The 22,766-nt window shown below is 39.5% G+C and overlaps 4 protein-coding genes across 6 annotated transcripts in view; 2 read left to right on the top strand and 2 right to left on the bottom strand.

Moving 5' to 3' along the window:
• Positions 1-1,166: 1,166 nt before the first annotated feature.
• On the bottom strand, positions 1,167-4,156 carry scrn3 (secernin 3). The gene is made up of 8 exons (XM_008399036.2): positions 4,047-4,156; positions 3,750-3,917; positions 3,472-3,653; positions 2,972-3,171; positions 1,945-2,157; positions 1,694-1,856; positions 1,434-1,614; positions 1,167-1,344 (listed from the first exon to the last, which is right to left on the bottom strand). Exons 2-8 carry the CDS (start codon positions 3,903-3,905, stop codon positions 1,183-1,185), a joined length of 1,257 nt encoding a protein of 418 aa, XP_008397258.1. The 5' UTR covers positions 3,906-3,917; positions 4,047-4,156; the 3' UTR covers positions 1,167-1,182.
• A 412-nt stretch (positions 4,157-4,568) lies between these two features.
• On the top strand, positions 4,569-12,428 carry cirsr (corepressor of RBPJ and splicing regulator). The gene is made up of 10 exons (XM_008399103.2): positions 4,569-4,767; positions 5,438-5,532; positions 5,653-5,726; positions 5,863-5,876; positions 6,222-6,274; positions 6,358-6,406; positions 8,896-9,016; positions 9,624-9,730; positions 10,881-10,966; positions 11,289-12,428. Exons 1-10 carry the CDS (start codon positions 4,696-4,698, stop codon positions 11,992-11,994), a joined length of 1,377 nt encoding a protein of 458 aa, XP_008397325.1. The 5' UTR covers positions 4,569-4,695; the 3' UTR covers positions 11,995-12,428.
• Positions 5,752-16,692, bottom strand: sp9 (sp9 transcription factor). Of its 3 annotated transcripts, XM_008399089.2 has the most exons (4): positions 16,235-16,692; positions 14,664-15,742; positions 9,343-9,397; positions 5,752-5,856 (listed from the first exon to the last, which is right to left on the bottom strand). In XM_008399089.2, the coding sequence occupies exons 1-3, from the start codon at positions 16,253-16,255 to the stop codon at positions 9,358-9,360; spliced, it is 1,140 nt and encodes a 379-aa protein (XP_008397311.1). In that variant the 5' UTR covers positions 16,256-16,692; the 3' UTR covers positions 5,752-5,856; positions 9,343-9,357. The 3 variants fall into 3 exon arrangements, with proteins under 3 accessions (XP_008397311.1, XP_008397302.1, XP_008397293.1); XM_008399080.2 differs by lacking the exon at positions 5,752-5,856 and having other exon boundaries at positions 9,024-9,397; XM_008399071.2 differs by lacking the exons at positions 5,752-5,856; positions 9,343-9,397 and having other exon boundaries at positions 13,812-15,742; positions 16,235-16,690.
• Positions 16,693-19,401: 2,709 nt separating this feature from the next.
• LOC103458345 (obg-like ATPase 1) overlaps positions 19,402-22,766 on the top strand; it is a 53,001-nt gene continuing 49,636 nt past the window's right edge. The window contains exons 1-2 of the mRNA XM_008399047.2: positions 19,402-19,571; positions 19,672-19,763. Coding sequence (XP_008397269.1) covers positions 19,557-19,571; positions 19,672-19,763 — 107 coding nt within the window. The 5' untranslated portion in view covers positions 19,402-19,556. The remainder of the gene's footprint in view (positions 19,572-19,671; positions 19,764-22,766) is intronic.

Below are 22,766 nucleotides of genomic sequence, written 5' to 3'. Positions count from 1 at the left end.
CAATATTAAGCTGTTGCTGTGAATTTCTCTTTACTCATTTTGAATGTTTATAGAACTGCTGTCTCATACTCTGTTAATTAAAAAAGATTTAATTTATAGGGATATTGGAACATCTTTTTCATTTGCACATTCATGTGTACCATTAGGGCTGTCGTAGATAAAAGAAAATTGGTCATAGAGGAGCATTTCTGCCAAAAAAAATCTCAGAAATTTTACGATTAATTTAACATATTTACAAGAGGGAAAAAAAAGTTGGTATTTTCTGATGTTGAATAGTTTTAGATTCATAAGAAAAATGTACTGTTTTCTGTAATTAAAGGCATACATTTATGATATCGGAAATGTATAATCGTGGAATTCTTTTTTTTTTTTTTTTTTTTTTAAATCTGCAACTTTGATAGAGAATATCTACTTTGTTTTTTTCTTGTGAATATGCAAAATTAATCTAAAAATTGCTGGGTTTTTTGGGTAGAAATGTACTCTGCCAAAGAGTGCAGCTAGATAGATATAATTAATTTACAATCGCCCTAATGCACCGTTACTACTGTATTTCTTTCAGCACATAATACTGAAATCTTCCTATTTATGTTAAAATATTTGTTCTTGAGGGGAAATGTGCAGCTTCTTGTCCATGTTTGTGGAAGATGCATTTAAAAGAAAAAACCTTGACTGATTTGCAGCTGAAGACCAAGACGATTAATATGTTCAACTAGTCGATCTGAGTTGTAGAAAAATGTTCTGCTGTGTTGACTTGAAAATGCTCATCTTGACTAACCGAACACATAAATCTTGTATAAAGTTTAATGCTGCTGTTTTAATTATTTCAAATAAAGAGATGAATTGTCTGTTTTTTTTTAAAGTTTGTTTTATTGTGTTGCAAGTTTTTAATAAACCTCCAATGAAATTTGTAGTGTGTTCTGCCAAATGCTGCACATCTGTTTATGTATATTTAATTAATATTATAGTTAAAGGTTTTTTGTCTGTGTTTTTACAATCAATGGTTCACTTAATAAAAGTAACAATATTATGATGTTGGATTGATGTGCAGTTCTGTGCAATGATTTTATTAAGTTCAGTTATTTACTGGTTCCTCCTAATTGCATGTTGGTAATTAAATTGGGCTCCAAGCAGCACATTAGGAAACGCACTGCTGCACTTTTTTTTTAAATCTCACACAGCTCTTTAAGTTTTGCCGTAAACACTCAGCTCTTCCTGGACACACTCAGAGAACAGGTTCACATAGTCATCAGGTTGTTGCACACCCACTGCGAGAATATTCTCCATCTTTTTCATTGTCTCTTTCTCAAGCTGCCTCAGATTTTCTGTGATTTTCTGTCCTTTTTCCTAAAAAAAAAAAAAAAATACATTAACACTAAACCTCTCTACGGTGAACAATCAGGTAAGTGCATTTTGTGGCTTTCAGAGTGACAAACCTTGTAAGATTCAATGATGGCGGCCGTAACCTCGTGCTTCACAAACAATGGATGTTTGCGGTCCGGTTTGCTCTGGAAGCGAGGTTTCTTCTTCACGGGATCATCTGGACCAAAGCTGGGGGAGGACGTCTCCTTCAATTCACGTGCGTTTTTCACAAACACGAATGGTTTGAAAACAGACCTGTTGAACAAAGACAGAACGTTATAAATCTTCTGTACCTGCAGTTGCTCATGAACTGAAAAGCTTGCAACCAAAGCACCTCTCTGGATCTGGAGTTCCTGTAAAGTAGTGAACTCCTGGCAGAGCCGAAGTCGTGGGTACCACAGACACCATGCTTCCTGTTGTCATGAACAGGCCCTCCATGTTGATGCCACTGTCTTTATCTCGCAGGATATCCATCATTGCCTCTGCAGTAATGTGGCCTTGAGAAAAAATAATTAAAAAAAATACAACCATGAAGCCTCTGTCAACGTTTCCAAAATTCTTCCTGCAAAGAGTAACAAAACCAACCGTTTCTCTTTTCCAACAAGCTCTTCCCCTCGCAGTACCGAGTCCCAGCAGACTCTATTCTGGCTGTCGTCAGAAAGGAGTAGACCGTGGCAAAGTTGAACTCTGACTTCCCGTCCCACCATCCTTTGCTCTGAGCGTATTCCCTCATTCCTGGATGCTCCTTGTTTATCTTTGTTGTTATTCCATACTGGTTGGAGATGTTCCGATATCCCTCTGGAAACGAGGCGTGAAATTATAAGTCACCAGTAAATGAAGCAACGTGTTAAAACTGGACCTAGATAAGGGTTCAGACATTTGATATATTACTGATTTGGTAATGTAACACTGTACTCCGAGAAAAAATTTTGATTTTTCAGATAAATTCAGGTTTTGCTGTTCTTTTTTAATTCTTTTGCAACACTTTTTTCATGTCACAATCAAACTTTATTCTAACAGAATTTTATTGAAGAGACCAACCCAATAACAAAACAATCTTAACAAAACTACATTTGAATTTGTGATTGTAAGATAAAAAATTTGAACATTTTCAAGGCTGCACAGTGGCGCAGTTGGTAGAGCTGTTGCCTTGCAGCAAGAAGGTTCTGGGTTCAATTCCCGGCCCGGGGTCTTTCTGCATGGAGTTTGCATGTTCTCCCTGTGCATGTGTGGGTTTTCTCCGGGTACTCTGGTTTCCTCCCACAGTCCAAAAACATGACTGTTAGGTTAATTGGCCTCTCCAAATTGCCCCTAGGTGTGAGTGTGTGTGGATGGTTGTGTGTCCTGTGTGTCTCTGTGTTGCCCTGCAACAGACTGGCAACCTGTCGAGGGTGAACCCCGCCTCTCGCCCGAAACATTAGCTGGAGATAGGCACCAGCAACCCTCCCGACCCCACCAGGGGACAAGGGTGCAAGAAAATGGATGGATGGATTTTCAAGGGGTGTGATAACCTTTGCAAGACATTGTAAATGATTATGACTAGACGCGTGGCACATCCGTTGGGATGCAAATTAAACATTTTCTTTGTTTCCAATTGCAGTTTTCTGATTACCTTCCACTCTCTCTGCTGCCCAGTACTTCCCGGATGTTTCCAGTACCCACGCTTCCTTTCGGTCTGAGATGAGGAAGCTGTTGTGGTAGGTGAACTCACTCTGATCTTCCATGCATGAGCCTCCCTGACCGTACTTCTCCAACAACGCAGCGATGACATCAACAGCTTTCTCAGCCGTGTCAGCTCGCTCAAGACCAAGTCTGTAAAATTGAAGAATCACAAATCACATTTTTCTTTTATTTCACAAACTTGATCAGAAATAATTATAGAACATGTAGAATAAGATGCAGATGGTATTGTAATAGTGGTCAATTTTATTTTTCCGATTTGTCAGATAGCTGTAAATACCAGTACAGATCAATTCATAAAATACTTTAAAGACTCAGAGTAGACTGAATACAAACACAGATCTTCTTTTGTAAAAAAGAAAAAAAACCAAAATTCTAATTCATTTTTCCTTCAACTGTATGGGTTATTAATATGTCTGCGTGGCATTTTACCTGACAAGGTCCATTCCAAGCAGAGCCTCCTCTCCATCAGCGCTCTCTCTGCCCCACACTGCCTCATTCCCAATGCACACTTGATGCTCATTTGCACCCATCTCTGCCCCCCACAGCCATGCTGGCTTGCTCAGCACAACTGCATAGGTGTGGGCAACCTGCTCGATCTGTATGTATGTGCACTTTTTCCACAAAAAGAAAGGGAGATTTTAAAAAGTTATGAAGTTTCATACTTAGCAAGGAGAAGTCATGAGCAACTAAATGAATGTAACACCCACCTCAACCTTCTCCTCTGGACCATAGTCTCTGGCAGGGAAATACACAACCTCTTGGACCTCATCGCAGGGTCTGTCCGAGTTCTTCCCAAAAATGACGCGCTGTCCCTCAGAGGAAGGAGGCAGAGCCACAAAGGTGTCACAGGAGGATGGAAACATTTCAACCACAGACTAGTAGGTAGGAGAAAGTAGTAAAGTTTGTCAACCCCTTACTTTATGACAATCCAAACAAATGCAGCCACTTGTACACGACAAAGCAACGATGTACTTTTAAACGGGTATATAAGAAGGCCATACTACCTGAGGAGTCGTCTGGCAGCTGTCAGAATCGGTTTCTATTCTTGCTTGCCTGCAGGATTTCAGCAGTCAATCCACTGATACGGAAACAGGTCTGTCACGTGACAAAAAGATGAAGTTAGGTTTAGATTCGTAGTAAAAAGAAACTTCTTATTTTCTGTCTTATTCGGAGTAAAATTAAATATTAGAATAAGAATGTATAACAATAATATATTAGAATAAATCATTAACCATGATTAAATAATCATGCCTAATAATTATGCACTCAAAAATGGACTCAATAACAACATTTGACTAAAACAAAGGAGAAGGAAATGTTCCATTAAATAGTAATTATGTGGTGTATGTAATGGAAAGACAAACTTCATATGGAATTATCTGATTATAATATAATATAATATAATATAATATAATATAATATAATATAATATAATATAATATAATATAATATAATATAATATAATATATAAAACTGGTGGTGTGCGTTTGATGACGAATTTTACACGTGACCTTATTTATACCAACATGAAACCAACTTCATCTCGCTCATTGGGTTTTATTTACAAGCGAAGGGAAGCTAAGCTACCAGTGGCTACTTTAGCTCAACGTAACGCAACAGCTTACTGTCTTCTTACAGTCCTTAACAGCCGCCATGGGGAAGTCGTTTGCTAATTTTATGTGTAAAAAGGATTTTCATCCTGCTTCGAAGTCGAATATTAAGAAGGTAAGAGTTGGTTCACCATAAACGTTAGCATAGTTGAGGCTAAAGAGCTTTAGCTTAGCCATTTAGCTGTAGACGTGCTACTTACGATCAGAAACAAAAAGCCAACATTTCAATAATCACAAAATATCAGGAAATGCACATCAGCTGCTGAGGTGTGTTTATTGTGGTCTTGGTTTTAGAAATAGTTTAGCAGATTAAATTGAATGTTTTAACTGACGAGTCTTTTTTTTTTTTTTAAAGATTTGCATTATAACAGCAGTTTGTTCTACTAAGGCAACCCTAAAATGATATGTTATCTATTTAAGTTTAATACCTTAATTTGAACATTTAGATATTTTTAAACAATTATGTCCAAACGTACACTTTCTGGAATATGAAAAATTTAATAACATTTTTTTTTAAAGACTTTAACAACCAATTACATATCAATGCCAAAAAAACACATTTCATACTTAAATGCTTTTATTACTTAATGTCATGAACTTGTTTATTTTCTTCTTAAAACGTATTAATTGTAATAAAGTATTGATGATACAGTTAGTAGGATGAGCACATCTTCATTACCATTTCGTTCGTAAGAGTAATTTATGCTCTTGAGTTATTAATGTTATATGTATGGGGAAATAGAAAGAAAATCTGCTATGAATACTCCTGTCTTTTTCTCCTGTAGGTATGGATTGCCGAACAGAAACTAACATTCGAGAAGAGGAAGCAGGAAGACCTTATGCAGGCGTATTTAAAAGAACAGGACACATACAATAACAGGTTAGTGTTGGCCTTTTGAAACAAATCTCTCTCAAGGACTCCTCCAACTTCATACATTGTGCACCTTAACTATGAGTCCTTAAAAAGAAGTGCAATGTCTTTTTTTTTTTTCACCTGCAGGTTGTTGATGGGAGACGATCGTGTTAAAAATGGACTCAATTTTATGTACGAAGCTCCTCCTGGAGCATCCAAAGGTAAATGATCTCTTGCTCAGTGCAGCTCTTCAAAATATTAGCGCTGCATTTCAACTTCTTGTTAAGGTGAAGACTTTAAGGGTTTAATATTTGTTTTTCTTTCTTTAATTCTCCAAAACTTGCTTCTGACCTGAAGAGGAAAAGAAAGAGGTAAATTAAATCAAATTAAATTAAAATTAAGGCTTCAACTTGATATATTTCTCAAAAAGAAAGCAAATCATTGGTTTTGCACTTAAGTAAATACCCATGTTTTAATACATCTCTTATATCAATGTTCTTATCACTTACAAATAAGTATTATAAACATCGTGTCACATCTTTGAACAGGATGTAGCTTAAAACAAGCCATGTGCTAAATTTTCTCTAAAATGGAATTTTAGAGGAAATTCAAATGTCTTGCAGATTAAAACATTATTTTATAGTTTAGATTGTAAAATCATGTGAGTAATAGCAACCACTGAAGAAAAATTAATACTGAGAGAGTTTGCTTCCTAGGAAGGAGAAGAAGAGTGCAAATTTGAATGGCAGAAGTTGGCTCCTCGAGAGAAGTAAGTGGTGGTTTGTAACATTTGTAGTCAGAATTTCAATCTGTTGCTTTCGTATAATCACTGGTTGCTTTGTTATCTCTTAGGTATGCGAAAGATGACATGAATATTAGAGATCAACCATTTGGTATCCAGGTAAGAGATGATTATTTTAAGCAGATTTTCTCATGTTAGAATTAACTAAAAACTTCTGTCATCAGCGAACCGATAATGTCGCAACAGAGGTGGGCAAAACACGTCCCACCCAAACATCCATCCATCCATCTTCTTGACACCCTTATCCCTTGGTGGGGTCGGGAGGGTTGCTGGTGCCCATCTCCAGCTAACGTTCCGGGCGAGAGGCGGGGTTCACCCTGGACAGGTCGCCAGTCGCAGGGCAACACAGAGACACACAGGACACACAACCATGCACACACACACTCACACGTAGGGGCAATTTAGACAGACTAATTAACCTGACAGTCATGTTTTTGGACTGTGGGAGGAAACCAGAGTACCCGGAGAAGACCCACGCATGCACAGGGAGAACATGCAAACTCCATGCAGAAAGCCCTGGGGCCAGGAATTGAACCCAGAACCTTCTTGCTGCAAGGCAACAGCTCTACCAACTGCGCCACTGTGCAGCCCTCCACCCAAACATGTGTACACTAAAAATCCAAGGCCTTGCATCACTGTCCCACTGTGTTTACATCACTGTCTCCTGACAATGACGTTGGAAAAGTTTACACATTAGACTCACGGAGAGCTTCAACTGAAGTCATACCAGCTGCATTTCCATTAGAAATGTGGGCAAAACTTTTCCGATATTTTGATAATGTCAAAAAAAACAAAATTTCGCAATTGCGGTTTTATTTCCATTAAATAAGAAATGCCATTAAAATCACACATGAAAAGCCAGATAAGTTCGTTCTTTAACGAGCATGGACACACTGACACGTGATTCCCACTTGAACAAACAACATGCAAAACCACTTTAGTCGTGCAGTTAAATGCAACAAACCTTGACTTTAAAAGAACAAAAATGTGCCTCGGGTTCCTTGATGGAGAGAATAGTTTTGTTTACACAGGTAAAAACAGACTAACAGAAAATGAAAGGATTACACCATTAGCAGGCAACTAAAACCTTTATCTAATTTCTACTAACCTCAACTGAGCATTTGGTTTGTTGATCCATTTACAGAGGAAAAAAAAAGTAGAAGTTTTCTGTTCGGATATTTTATTTTTGAGTATTTTCTTTTACATTGATAGTCCAAGGCAACCATGGAGAACTCTGCAGCCTTAAAATGTTGCCAGATTGATTTGATCATCACTGAAATAAGCGTAACAGCACAAAGACGCGACGGTTCTAAAGTTGAGAAACTATATATAGATATATATATAGAGGAGGAGAAAATCCCTGTTAGAACTAAAGCCAAGAAAGACCTGAAGGTAATTGAGTCTAGAAGTTCAGTAGAATTGAAGCAGAGCGCAGAATAAATATTCAAGCTAAAAGGGAATGGAGTTCCAAGAATACTGGAACGGCAATTTATTTGTACAGCCTTTTGGTTTAACTAGATATCTGCTAATCTAGTTTTATTTATACATGTCAAACCAAGCTTTTCACCAGCACTCTGCTTCATTACCATGTTTGCTTAACTTTTATTTTTCCAGGGGAAAAAAATCATCAAGTTTAGTACCAACACTGGACAGGTTACGACACATACACATGATCAGCGTTTGCCTCAAAGTCATGGAAACGTCCTTAAAACGTATTCTAAGGAAACTGCTGCAAACATTGAGTTTAGTCTTTCTTTTCCTTTGTCCATTTACATTTGAAACCAATTGAGCATTTAAATGCAACATTTCCTTTCATGAAGTTACCCTGTTGACACAGAGTGATGAAATAACGGCGAGAGCAAATTTGTTTTTTTTGTTGTTTTTTTTTATTGGTGATGCACCGGTTAACGGGGCAGAGATTGAATTTATCCAGTTTTCCATTGATTGCTTGGTCAACATGTCTACATAAAAACACAAAAACAAAACATTAAATGCTTCCAAACTCTCCCCACTTGAAAAACAACGTTTAGTTTCATGCAGTTAGTGACTTCAGTAAATATCATGGACTTAAGCTTCAATGTATAAGTCCATGAATTCTTTCATTGTGGGTTGGATTAAAAGGTACTACGCTTCATTAGGGAACCTGTAGCATGTTTTTCTTGTTAAATATTTTATAGTTCTACGGAAAGACAATAGAATCAGTTAAAGCTGAAATCTGGGAATCAGTATTTTACTGGGAAAGCCTGGTTGTGCATCTCTGCTTGCATTATTGGAGAGAGTTAAGTAATTTTGACAAACCCTTTGGTTTTAAGAGCATAATTTGAAACTATTGAGCTCCTTCTTGTTTTTAGAGTATATTACCCTCATCTTCAGTATTCAAATTGTTATATTAAACTTCAGCGATTTCTTTTTGTGCTATAATTGGAAACCAATTGTATGTACATAATTCTGGCTGTAAGATTTATCTGTATTTTGATTCAAATGTAGAAATTTTTCATATAAATTGCAAATGTTTGTCTTGTAAAGTGTCTTGAAACGATGTTTGTTGCTCTATAAATAAACTAAATAGGCTCGTTCTGTTTCTCAAGGTGCGCAACGTGAGATGCATCAAGTGTCACAAGTGGGGCCATGTGAACACGGACAGAGAGTGCCCGCTGTTCGGACTGTCGGGGATCAACGCCAGCTCAGTGGCCACAGACGAAACAGCAGGTGATGCAGGTTTAAATATCCTCCTACAACATTGTTGTCATTTTTTATCGTAATTCAGCCCAGTGCAAGCTTCAGACAAGTAGGTTTGAGTTTATGTTGCCGTACGGGTGAGTTATGAATGATGAAGCATGAGGTCTGCTGACATGTTTCCGCAGCATGCCTTGTGTTGGTGAGGTTGAGAAGCCAGCACATTCATTCTGCAGGAGCTTTTATCTGTCTGGCTTCTTGCTGCACTTTCCTCCTCAGCTTCAGCTCCCGCTTCCCTGCCCTGAGCTGATTCTGAGTTCTGCAATCAGCGAATTGAGTTGTAAAGTAATAATGTTTACCCTGGGAGAGTCCAGTCAGTGGGGCTGATGGTGGAGTGCCGTAATGGTCCCCCTCCTGTGCCGGGAGAAAAAAAAAATGTAATTATTGTGTATTCTGATTCCCTTAACTGCTGCTTTGGCAGAGAATGATATTGTATGATTTGCTCAGCCGGAAGTGGAGTGAGTTGATTTGATGTCCCATTTTGTTAACAAAGCCGCCTCTGAAATTCCCACTGTGGAGATAGCGGACTGTATGCGTTCCCACATCAATGGGACTCTGAGGCTGTGATTTGTGCCAACAGGCCCGTCGATGCACCCCTCCGAGTTAATGGCTGAGATGCGGAACAGTGGCTTTGCCCTGAAGAAATGTGTCCTTGATAGGAGTTCTACTGTTTGTGATCCAGCACAGGTAATTGTCTCACTGTCACCTCGGTGTGCACAAGACGATATGCAAACACACGCAGCTCTGGAAAAAAGAAATTAAGAGGCCGCTGCAAAATGATCAGTTTCTTACGTTTTAGAGGTATATGTATGAGCAAAATGAATATTATTTTATTCTATGAACTAATGACAACTTGTCTCTGAAATTCCAAGCAAAAATTGAGTATCTTTTTGCAAAAAATGAGAAATGGTCAAAATAACAAAAAAAGATGCAGTGCTTTCAGACCTCAAATAATGCAGAGAAAACAATTTTGCATTCATTTAGAAACAACAATACTAATGTTTTAACTCGGGAAGAGTTTGGAAATCAACATTTGGAGGAATAACCAGGAGATTTTCAATGGTTTTCAGTGCAGTGGTCTCTTAATTTTTTCCAGAGTTGTGTAGTCATACACCCTAAACATAGACGACCTGCTCAGCTGCTCTGTGAAGCCCTGAGGTGTGCTGGAGAACATTAGTGTACAAACGGCATCATGAAAACCAAGGAACACGGCAGACGGGTCAGGGAGGAAGATGTGAAGGAGTTCAAAGCGTAGTTGTGTTTTAAAACAATTACAGAGTACTGCTCAGTTGTCATCTGAAACCGTAACGACTGGTTGTCATCCCGAACTGACCGGCTGGGCGAGAAGAGCGATAATCAGAGAGGCAGCATAGAGGTTGATGCTAACACTGGAGGAGCTGCGTGGATCCACAGCTCAGGTGGGGAACTGGGTGCCTCTTAGTGACAAGAAAACATTCATTATTAGAATAAAACCATAAGTGATACCGTCTCTGYATTGCCACAAGCTATGCGGAAAGCAGTCTCTATGTTTATACACCTAGTAGGAAGATATCCCTAAAGCTTAGTGGACATTTTTTCCTCCACTGAACAATTGTTCACTTGGCGTGTGTTGCTCCTTCTAAAATGCCTACAAATGCATGAAAGTCTGTGGTTTTATCATAAAGTGTGAGAACTGATGATGCCTTCACATGTTGGTTGTTATTAGTCTCAGGTAAAACTGCTAAAATATCGGTTTTAAAAACATATATTTAGTCCCTATGGAAAATTGTATATGCATCTGAATGTGCAATCTAATATTCTCCCTGTGGCAATAATTTAAATGTTTATGCTTTATAAGGAATATGTTGCCAGCGATGAAGAAGATGATCCAGAGGTGGAGTTTCTGAAAGCATTAACGACCAGGCAGAAGCAGAAACTGCTCAGGTAACAACAAGTTCAACATTTTCTTCTTTTCTTTTAGCAAATCTCTTTGTTTTAAAGATATCTGAGAAAGCATATCAGAAACCCTCATATTGATAAAAATACACAATCATGTTTTTGGATCACAAAAAAAAATCCAATCATTAATAAGTTTGTGTAATAAAGACGTATTAAATCTTATTGGGGGGGTTTTTGTAAGTACATTCTGACTTTATTGTGTTTTTCCATCTGCTGTAAACATTTGGTAAACTTTGAGGTTATTAATTAAAAGTAGAAAATTTAAAATAAGTGTTCTTTGGGGGATTTTCCCCACCGCATTTTACAGAAAACTTGACCGGTTGGACAAAAAGAAGGCCAAGAAGAAGAAGAGCAAAAAACAAAAGAAGAAAAGCAAAAGGAAGCACAAGAAAAAGCAGGATAGCAGCGACAGCTCGAGCGACTCCTCCAACAGCAGCAGCAGTGACAGCGACTCTGATTCAGACGGCCACGGCAAGTCCAAGGGCCAAAAGAAGAAGAACAAGAAAGAAGATTCCCGTCGGGATAACAGCTCAGAGAGCGAGCGAAGAGTCAAGAGTCAGAAAAAGGGCTCCTCTCACAGAAACAGGTCACAGAGCCCCCACGCTGGACAGAAGAGGGCTAAAGAGGACTCTGGAGATTATAGACAAAGAAGGACAGAAAGGGGAAGGAGCAGGAGTCGCAATCGCAGCCCCGAGAACAAGATCAAGCTAGAGGGAGGTCAAGAGAGAAGGAGGCACAACAGCAGGGACAGGCAGGAAGTCAGCAGCTCTACGGCTGGATTGGACAGAAGTAGAAGCCGCGAGAGAGGCAGGGAGGACCGGGATAAAGACAGACGTCACAGTGGAGACGGTGAGAGGAGCAGAAGAAGCACAGACGGAAACAAAGGCAGAACAGCTGATAGGAGGAGCAGAAGCAGAGAGAGGAGAGAAGAAAGAGAAGTTCGAGGAAGAACTAGGAGCAGGAGTAGGGACAGGAGAGAGAGAAGCAGGGAGAGGATAAAAAGAAAATATTAACGTTTTTTTTATCTAAAATGTTCTCTTTTTACTTTTAATGCAAGAAAATGCAGGCATGTTTTTGTTTTTGTGTTGTTTTACATGATCGATAAGAGTTGGAAATCCTGTAAGGATCTTGGTTGGAATCTTTTTTGTGCACAAACTGCGCGTTAGTCTAGTTTATCTCCACTAGGGGGAAGCAGTGAACAGAAAATGTCAACAAGCGCCTCCGTGCGCTCTCAGCCGTGATTTTATTAGAGCTGTATAAACTGTTCATCATTGGAAACAATTTTGTTCGTGGAATTGAATTTAATATTTATCAACAGTTTTCATGAAAAACAACTTTCTGTGATTTATTCTCCATCTGTGGTCGTTTTTTTCCCCCTTTTACGCCACAATGCGGCATAGAAGCCTATTAATTCCTTTCAAATAAATACGATACATTTAATGTGAAATGCTTCTGATTTTTCTCTTATTTGCGTTCAAAGGAATATATATAAATAACAGAAAAAATATGGAAACTATTAATAAAACAAATTGATAAAACTAAGCAATGTAATATTATTTAATGTAAAACAAAATTATTTTTTATATATTAAAAAATCTTTAGCTACTGAATAGAGGTGAAATATTACGCTTCTTTGTGTGTTTAAAATTTAACTGGTCCAAATATTTTTTCCTCTCAAACCAAATGTTTAATGTAGTTTTTTTTTAGCATTAAAAAATACATTAAGAAAATCGCTAGTTTTATACATTTTCTGCAGGTCACAAAGTAATTTTATAAAGATACTTTGTGCAATTTTTTGCTGCATTTTTTAAATATGTTAAATAATCGAGCTATTAGCAAAAAAATGTTTTTGTGTCAATTTGTAAAATAATTTTGATATTTTGCCAACTCGGCCAATTGAATCAACGAAATCATAGTTTTGTTTTGTTTTTTTATATATGTATTTTTGCTAAGAACAAATTGAATGCCTAATGTCATAGTTTTACAATCTGGCCGCTTCCTTTTAAAAAACGCAGTTGCACAAAAGGAAATGAAAATAATTTCCCTCCCTATTGCCTTCTGCTCAATTTAACATCCTACTTATGGGGGGTAAAAATGGAGGCTTGTCTGGGTGAGATGCTCTTCCATGATGTATTCCCAGTCCTGGATTCATGCTGTAATTATTCCCCGTCTCTCTCTCTTTTTCTTTGGGAGTCGGACGCTGCACTGGGTAAGCACAAAGAAGTCAGAGAGCATCCTTGAACCTTTTCAGTGCGGGGCCACTGATATTCAAATAACACACAGGGACCATTTGACTGCGGCGCGCAGAAAGCATTTAAAATTCAACATTTGCATTTGACTTTTTGCCCCCTTCTTTCCCTCGCCAGTAAAAGAAATAACGCTCTTCCCGTTATATCCGTGTTTTCCTGCGGAAAAAAAAGAAAGAAAAAGATGTCCATAATTTTTTTGTAATATTTGCTATGCAAATTAAAGCAGTTAATTTGGACAATTAGAATAAAAATCCGGGGACTTTTGTCAGCGGAGCCCCCGATAAAGTGAAAGTGAACAATAGATGTCTCGGAGATTAATTAGATATTTGATAAGACACGAATCCCCTAACCGCAAATACAAGACACATGGGGCTGCGACGTGCTCCAAGTCATAATTAATACCATTTAACAAGATTTTCATTTGGGCATGAAATGTCTTTTCCGGGGCATTAAACATTAATTTATTCCATAGGGGAAACCATGGAAGCAAAAGGTATTTTAGGGGTTAAATTAAAAATGTATAACATTTTTTTTCTATATTAAATCCTGACAAATAAATATAAACTCTACATCACACGGCATGTTTTAAACATGTTTTAATTACGATAAATGAAGGTTTTATACGTGTGACTTTATACAGGTAAACATTTATATATAGATAATTATTTTTTTTTTTAGCAAAGAAATAAAAAAAAAAAAGATAAACAGAAGTTTTGAAAAGCTGTGTTACATACATATCCACAAAAGTGCGTCGAAAAGCAAAACTCCCTGATTTCCAGGATACCAACACGAAGAAAACAATCAGAGCCTATAACATTTACATGGAAAATAACACACTCGATTTTTTTTTTGTTGTTGTTTTTTTTTAAGTCGTCAATATACAACACTGTCCAAGCAAAGTTCAACAGGGTTTGGCGCAGCATTTTCTCAACATCCTTTTCATTTTTTCCCCCCTCCCAAATATTCCTACAGTAAATTAAAGTTTTATTTAGGATGAATTTACCAATGACATACTCATCACGCCAGAGAAGAATATATATATTTTTTAAAATTTTGCAGTTGCTTTTGGAAATATCCCCCCCCCCCCCCCCCCCTTTTTTTTTTTTTTTTTTTTTTTTTTTTTTTTTCAAAAGTCTGTGAAATTGGACCCGTTTTCATTGTGCAGTTTATTTAATAAGCTGCTGTCTGTTGTTTGTTTTGGAGAATTAAAACCTCACGGTTCGTCGTGAGGAGACGGATCCTTAACTGTAATTCTGGGGTTCACCCCCTCTAAAATAAGTTCTGGGGATTCGGACCTCGGGGTCTCCAGGTTACTGGTGTCGGTGTCACTGTCGCTGCCCTTTTTGCCCCCTCCGCCCGCCGTGTGCGTTTTGATGTGCTTGCTCAAATGGTCACTGCGCATGAAGCGCTTGTTGCACACTGGACATGCGAACCTTTTTTCGCCGGTGTGGGTGCGCAGGTGTCTCTGAAGCTCGTCGGACCGAGTGAACCTTTTGCCGCAGAAAAGCCAGTTGCACACAAAAGGCCGCTCGCCGGTGTGCCACCTCAAGTGCGCCTTCAGGTGGGATGTTTTCCCATAGACTTTACCGCAGCCCGGGATGTGGCAGCTGTGCAGTCCCTTCCTCCGTAGGCTGGCCCCGGCGGGCCCCAGCCGCTCGGCCTCCTGGCAGTTCGGACAGTCACACGTCGCTCTGCCTGAGTACCGCCTGGAGGACCGGGATGAGCTACTTATTCCTGAAGTGCCGCCTGAAATCATGGCGTTGGCGGCGGAAGCGTCCGTGTACGTGGGAATGACTGTCTTGAAGCCGTCCTGTGTTAACAGGTGCTGACTGGTGGACAGCAGGTGAGACGCGGACGGGCTGATCCCGGTGGAGCTGAACGCCGAGTGCGTCAGCGAGGAGAAGTCCGGGTTGTAGCCGCTGAGCTGTGAGTGGATGGCCTGGGGCGTCCCGGAGTGCAGCGAGGTCTGGAGTGTTCCGGCGGGGTTCTGCACGTCCAGCCACGACCCGGGGTTGCTGTGGACGTCCCACCACGAGGATGCGCCGTTGGCGACGTCGCCGGATATGGTGGAGTGGAAGCCGGACTTGTACCACGACTCGTATGGGTGCGCCATCCCCACCCGCGGGTACAGCGTCTCCGCCGACGTGTGCACTTTGGAGATGAAGGCGGACTGGCCGGAGTCCTGCGTCGTGACGCCGGCAGAGTTGGAGAACAGACCGCTGTATTCGGTGGAAAACGCGGAGGAAGTCGGCGAGGTGGAGGCTAAGCAGAAGGCGCTGTTGCCCGCGCCGCTGGTCGGCGTCAGTCCAGTTGAGGCTCGGCTCGTCGCCACCGTGAAACCGGGGAGGCTGGAGCCCAGGTTGCAGCTGGAGGAGGACCTTTTCCACGGGTGAAATCCGCCTTTGGAAAAAGCACTGGAGTCTGGCAAAGTTGTCAGAGGACTGGTGTTGCCGATTTTGTTGCAGGTTGCAGCCAGCATTGCGAGGGGTGTAGTTCCAAACCGTGGCTCTTCCTGAGGGCACACAGAACAAAGTGTCTCTTTAATATGGAGTATTTATGAAGTAATTATATTTCTAAGACATGCCATTGATAATTTATTGACACAAGACATATATGTTCCTGTCATGTGAGCACCACAGAGCAGTTTTAATACGTTTTCTAAACACAAGTCAAATATCAAAACCGCCACACACTTTTCATACTGATGGTTGCAAAACTTTAATTATAAGAATCTGCAGAAAGCGGTCAAATAAAAGGTTGATATATCTGCATTCTGTCCAAGTTTGCTTTAAAGTTAAAAGTGCTGCAATGAGGACACTCTTCTTCTTTTTTTTTTTTTTTTTTTTACAAACTTTTAATTTGTGATTCTCTACAAAAAACACTGAAACCTGACAACGAACGTAAACATGGGGGGGAAAAAACAAAACAAAACAACAACAACAACAAAGTTTCTCAGTTTTTGCGAAAGAAAATAACTTTTTTAAGCGACTCAAGTCAGACTCACCCCGAGTATAGACGTAGCCATATCCGGGCTCTGTGCAGCGCCGAGAGTGTCCGCGGTGTCGAGGCTGTATGACTCCAATGTGATTGAGATTTCACCGCGTTGTGACTCGGGTCACACGGGTTTGTTTCTCTCTCTTGGCTCGCAGCTACCCCGACACTACCTAGTTGTAGCGAGCGTGTTCTTTGAAGTACAGCTGGAGAGGACGCGCAGCCAATCTCGTGGCCGCATTCTTGGTCGGGGGTTCGTTGTCAGCCAATGAGAAGCACGACCGCAGAGAGAAACACCAAAAACCCCGCCGTCAATCATGTGCCGTGCAGCCTCTTGCCTCAGACTGTCACCCAAAGGCGCGATTTGATCTAATTTTTTTTTTTTAAATGCACGCAGTTTATTTTTACGCATTCTCACACGAAGGGCGCAATGTTCCCTCTCTTTTTGATGGCAGAATAGAGTTCGCGCGTCAGATCTCCAGGAGGTAAGCGTTTCGCTCATTTTATTAAAAGCGTTTGGCGGCACAGCTCAGAGCTTCCATCCTTATTTTCGATATTCAGATCATGGGCAATACAGCATTTAAAATTTGTTTTGGTTTAACTCGGAGATTACTTTATCCAAACAGGCTGGTTGCTGCCAGTGATATGTGTCATGCATGCCATGCTGCTGGTTGGGGGAGAAGGGGGGAGGGGGAATCAGCTGCTCTCAGAGGCTATTATTTATTCTATTAATTTGATAAGTCGGAGTTGAAGAATTTATAAGTGGGGGGATGGATGAAGTTTGGAGTGGGCCTGCAGCTGAGCGCTCCCATGAGAGCGGAAGGCGTAAAACCGCATGTCAATCCAAATCAGATTTGGCGACACACATCTTAATGGATTAACTTTACATTTTTGTTATTACCTTCCAGGTTGCATACGTGTTGATCTTTATTTTTTTTCTTTTTTTTTTTTTTTTTTTTTTGCTTTGGCGCACGAGTTTCCTCCTGCGCACTTGTCTGGGAGTGCAGGTGAGAGGTTAATTAACAACGACAGCTTGTCTTATCAGCGCTTGTTGCAAAATTCTTCAAAGGCAGGAATTGAAATTCTGCATCCTGCAAAGGCCCATGCGCTGCATGCACTCAACATGCATTTCCAGCCTAATTGCACATCCAATTAAACGAGCACAACGAAGAGGACGCCGTGTTATTACTATAGTTTTTTTTTTTTTCAAACTATAGATGCTTGCAATTGACTTGTCAACAAGCTCGCATATAGAAGCTTGTTAAAACGCTCGGAGATAATGACACAATGTAAAAGTGACCTGCTCTGACGCGATTCGTCTTTTCTTTTTTTTTAAGTTAAAGCAATTTTCCAGTGAAGAAAAAAAAAAAACCAGCTTGACCAAAGGATGTGAATCACCGTATTCAAAAACGGGCAGATAATGCTCTATTATGTGGTGTGAATGCTGCCAGTAAACACAGGCGCAATTTGTTCAAATGCTCTTCCTTTTCTCCTGCTCCAGAGCCTCCCAGGCTCCTTTGGAGGGGGTGAATAAAAATCGTCCTCATCAGGAAGTGAACGCTGCCAAGAAAGAAATTAAATCGTTTTATTTTGCAACCGTGACAATTTTTTTTATTTGATGTATTTTTTGGATGCTGGCAACTTTTGTAACATGCAGAGCTGATTGTCGAGTTTGACGTATTTTAGAAATAAAGTTAGATTCATTTGGATTCTGGAAATACATAATTCCATCACAGCAAATACAATAATAATAATAATAATAATAATAATAATAATAATAATAATAATAATAACCTTTTTAAAATAATTTACAGCACTAATTGTTATTTTAAGGAGATCTGTAATCACATTAATTTGATTTATATGCAATAATTAAATAAATTAATTAATACATAAGCACATTAATTCATTATTAAAGCAAAAATAAATCCATTTGTTTGGAGAATAAAAGCATTTTTTTCCCTTAATGGAACTAGAAGACTGAACACACCTTTCCTCGTCACTCGAGTGAAAACTCAGAGTTGAATCTGTAATACCGCGCTGCATTCGTGAGCACTTCTCTGTGGCAATTAGGAGCCCATTACAAGCCATTAGATTGATCAATGTACCTTAAACAATGGGAATGATTTATTTGGTCGAACAAAACGCTCTGCATCTATTGTGACGAGTCTAAGTGGGGGTGCATCCATCAACAAAAGATAAATGATTAATTCAGATCTATTCATTTCTGAGTTTTTCCCCCGCAAAATGCACCTCGCCTCAAATCCAGATTATTAGGAGCTCATTTTCTGCATGCTAAACCCAGGCAAGTTTTACTGGATTGGGCCAGGGCTCGCTGGTTGCGCACGCCTCAATTTGTACGTCTGTAGAAGGAAGTTTATTTGAGGATGTTTAACTAATTGTTGTAATTTCGTGCGCCCATGTGGCTACACCTGTTCCTCTCTAAGGGGGACTGGGTAAACTGTGTGTGAAGGGATGTTGCGCGGTGAATATGTGCTGCTTCCTGTCTGACAGCTCCATCTTCTCCAATGAAAAGTGCATGTTGCTGATTTTCCCCTGAAATTTGTAAATTTTTTTGTTGTCTAGAAACGGTTTCTACACTTTAATTTGGTTTTGTCTACAATCAGACAATTTCCTTCATTTTCTATTTTCCTTAAGATTTTCACAGAACTTGCTACAAGTTTTCCAGCGTATTCACTCTGTAATTTGGAAAACTAGACACATCAGCAACATTGTTCATCCTGACAAAAATGCCAGTATCTCTTCTTAGGCACCACTCAAGATTGATTAATAAATCAGTGTTTTTTTTGTTGTTTTTTTTTTCAGCTCAGGCAAACATTATGGGCCTGGTTGCCTGCAGGGGCAGATCTGCACATTTGTCTCCATTGAATGGAAGGAGGATATATTTCATCTGGCTGAGGCAAAACCCATTACAAAAAGACAAAGACGACAAGGCAGAAAGTTGATCCATAACTGTGTTACATAAAGGCGCCGCCTTTAATTCTGCCAAGCCTCTAACCAGGCCTAACTGGCCTTTTCCAAATACATTGCACGGGGTGGGTTTTATAGCTGCTCATTAACCCACAGTGATACTATCGACAGCTAAATATGGAGGTGCAGGTCAGCTCGCCAGCTTACAGTGTCAACTTACATTTCCACATACTGCATGTTTCTATTTTGAGTGCATGCAGACAGCGTTGGAGCTGAAGCGCTTGCAGTCAGGCTGGTTATGTTTAAGGACTGAGTTTTTTTTCCCCCTCCGCCTGTGAATGAATGTGCTTTTCTGAGTGTGTCATCTGCTGTGGAAGTCGATTCAGAGTTTAAGAGTGAGAGATATGGCTCCGAAAAAGGTGTGTTTTGTGAAAGAAGAAAGGTTTCATTCAAAGAACGTTTATGTATAATGGCAAGTGCTGATTTTGACTGCAGACATGTCCACGGTGTCTTCGTTAGGCCAAAGGAGATGATGCACCAAAGCCACCGCCGCTGATTGGAAGGTTTGGGACTTCTCTGAAGATAGGGATTGTCGGATTGCCCAATGTTGGGTAAGTATGGCTATAATGGCCTTATACATCGCTGTTACATTCTTTCTTTTCTTTAATCATACMAACAGTAATATGTGCAGAGCAGAACATTGTTGCAAGTCATGTGTCAGTGTAAAAGCAGAACCTTAAAAGTATGAAGATGTTTTGTAAAAAGTATTTTCTCCAAAAAGAATGCATGCCCCAATGCAAACAAAACTTTGGAAAAATGATCTTGGTTTCAGTGAGGAAGACGTACCAGTCGTTCTTGCACTGCAACGGCTGGTAAATGTCTGAAACCATGTGCTCTCCTTTCTCTTCTCTTTCCTTTCATGCCTATCAGATTCCTCTTTCTGTTGAACTGCTCCAAGCTACTTGTCCTGTCTTCTTTTATATGTTTTTTGTTTAGGTAAAGAAGATAGCAGAGAGTTGACGTTTACAGGAATTCATTATTAATGAGTTAGGGTTATTGCCACCATTTGTCTTGATTACGAAAGATTACGCAAATGCCATAAGACATTTTCCTGAGGTTCTACAGTTGTTCTACAAAATGCAAATGCATGATTAGACGACAGCAAGCAAAACGTTTCATACTTTACAGATCAGAGGCTTAAACTTTCCTTGGATCTGAAAGGAAAACTTCATAGATTTCTTTCCCTATTCCATACATGTGTCAAAGCTGAGAACTCTCATCATTTCCGTTCAATGAACACATCAACATTAAATGCCCATCTTTAAGTTTAATATAAAAAGATAAAGAGCAGTATATATTTTGTAGCATAAATGGGAATTATCTTGTAGTTTCTTAATTTTCTGTTAGATTCAAAACTAATTGCTAACTCTATCACATATCCTGGGTCTAAATGAGAGGAAAGGGAGGGAACAGGGTTCCACATGCAATCCAGTCATCTCTTTTTAAGGTATTTTTCTTTGAAGAGTGCATGTGTATTGGGATCAGGGGTGCTGCATTCACTGAGTTCTGTTGCATCTGGAGGGGTACATTACTTTTATCATGCTGTCAGTGTCTAATTTTGATTATTACTAATCAGAAAGTAGGGTGATTCTAGCCTGACCACATTTCACAATTCTGCTTGATTCTCATCTCCCTTCAGTGCTCCTTCTGGGATTTCTCCCATTGAGTTAAATTTTTTTCATTGAATTTCAACCAACGAACCTAATAAACATGGGGAGTAGTTTCTAATGATTAATGTTGATTTTCTGTATCATTTTAGAATTGTAGTCTGCCTATATAGGGTTGTAGATTGACAATGGCAGCAGAGGAAGAGAATGAAGCCATTCAGTCCATGTTGACCATGCTTCCAAATATTGAGCAATTAAAGTCGGATCAAGAGGAATAATGTATTTTACTGCCGGCAAAGATGTTGTGATCCTAGACCCCGCGAGGTTGTTCACATCACATGCAATTTCCTGTACGCTTCATTGAGGAGGCACATTATATACGACACAGCTAAACATTAGCAATTGGGTAAATTCAGATCCAGTCGTTTAAAGCTTCAACAGAGCCCACGCCTCGAGCCAGCAATCATTTCTCAATAGCCAATGGTCCAGACCCTCTGTATGAAGCAAAGCGTAGATCAAGGGCTGGTTTTTAGCAGGCTACGGTAATTTAACAGTTTCACTTTTAGTTTCAGTCTGAAGCGAGTGAATCTGGATCAGTGCAGACAGAGCATCTGCATAGTGTAGCATGAGATTAGTTTGTGAAGCTCATGTGATAGAATTATGTCATGTGCCAAATATTAAACAGCTTGTCTGACCTGGTGATCAGATTGTGTATGGTACAGTGCTTACGACTTTATTGTGTGTGCATAGTACCTCTCTATGACTTGGAAAATCAGATATGCAATAGTGTGATGGGGCAGAAGGTCAAAGGTGACATTGTTTTTAAATGGTTGTGCAGGGCTCACCTACACAAAACACCTCAGTATGAAATGATCTCCTCTTTAAAGGCCTTTAAAATTATGTGGGGTTTTTTGTCAAACATTTGTTTATTAAAAGAAAAGATTCCTCCAATATTTGGGGGCCCATGCTTCTGTGTCAGGGTTTACCTTCTATGAGATCATGTTTGCAGCTCAGGACGTACGAATCCAAGACACATTCCCTGTTGCTCTATTTTTCAGGTACAACTTTGGGATTATGCCAGCTTCTAATCAGCTGATGGGTTAAAACTTTCTAATATACTCATAAAGAAGCTTAAAGAAAACAAAGGGTTCTAATGTACAGCTGTTGTCTAGTTAATTTATTACAATTTTTTTTTTTTTTTTTACCAATGAAGTCACCAGGATTGTTTTAATTAAAGCTTTGACATGTCAGGGGTTTGTTTTAGCAGTTATTTAACTCCAGTTTGGATAGTGGTTTCCAGTGGTGGAAAGTATTACATACAGCTTCAGTTTCCTGCAGATGTCTGTTCATATGCAGGACCAAGTTGGTAGCATGCAAGGTTCTGAAGGCTTCTGCAAACAGATCCCTTTGCACTGTCCAGTGTTTTCATTTCTCATTCTGGCAAAACCACAGTTTCTTCCTCACATAAGAAGTAGAAGTTGTGAGGTTGTGGCCTGCCACTGCATATTTATGTCAAAGTAGAACCCGTCCACCCTCCGACTTTCTCTTCGTGAATGAACTATGTTGAGATCCAAACCATCTGTTATTTGGGTGTAATTTAAAATGATTTACACTTGGGAAGCTGTCTGTCTATCTGTCATGAACTGGAAAAACTTCATTCCTGTCTATTCAGCTCTTATAAAACCAAACTTCTTCAAGCCCCTCCACTGGATGAGTTCAGATAGATCATGATACTCTTATTTTGCCTAAGCCTCCATTATTTGCATTGTGAAACTCACAAATTCACCGATAACAAGCTTTGCCATATGGTTTGACTTCAACCTTCACTTCAAATTCAATTTAATGCTTAGTTTAATTAAACTAAGTGATTCAGAGTGCATAGAAATAATAATTAGGGATATATCTGCATTAGCATCGTTATCAGTCATTTTTAAAGCATATCAGTAT

The sequence above is a fragment of the Poecilia reticulata genome, linkage group LG2, assembly GCF_000633615.1.
Source record: "Poecilia reticulata strain Guanapo linkage group LG2, Guppy_female_1.0+MT, whole genome shotgun sequence".
NCBI classification, from domain to species: Eukaryota; Metazoa; Chordata; class Actinopteri; order Cyprinodontiformes; family Poeciliidae; genus Poecilia; species Poecilia reticulata.
The sequence above is the reverse complement of the archived record's forward strand: the minus strand, read 5'-3'. Positions and strand labels throughout refer to the sequence as shown.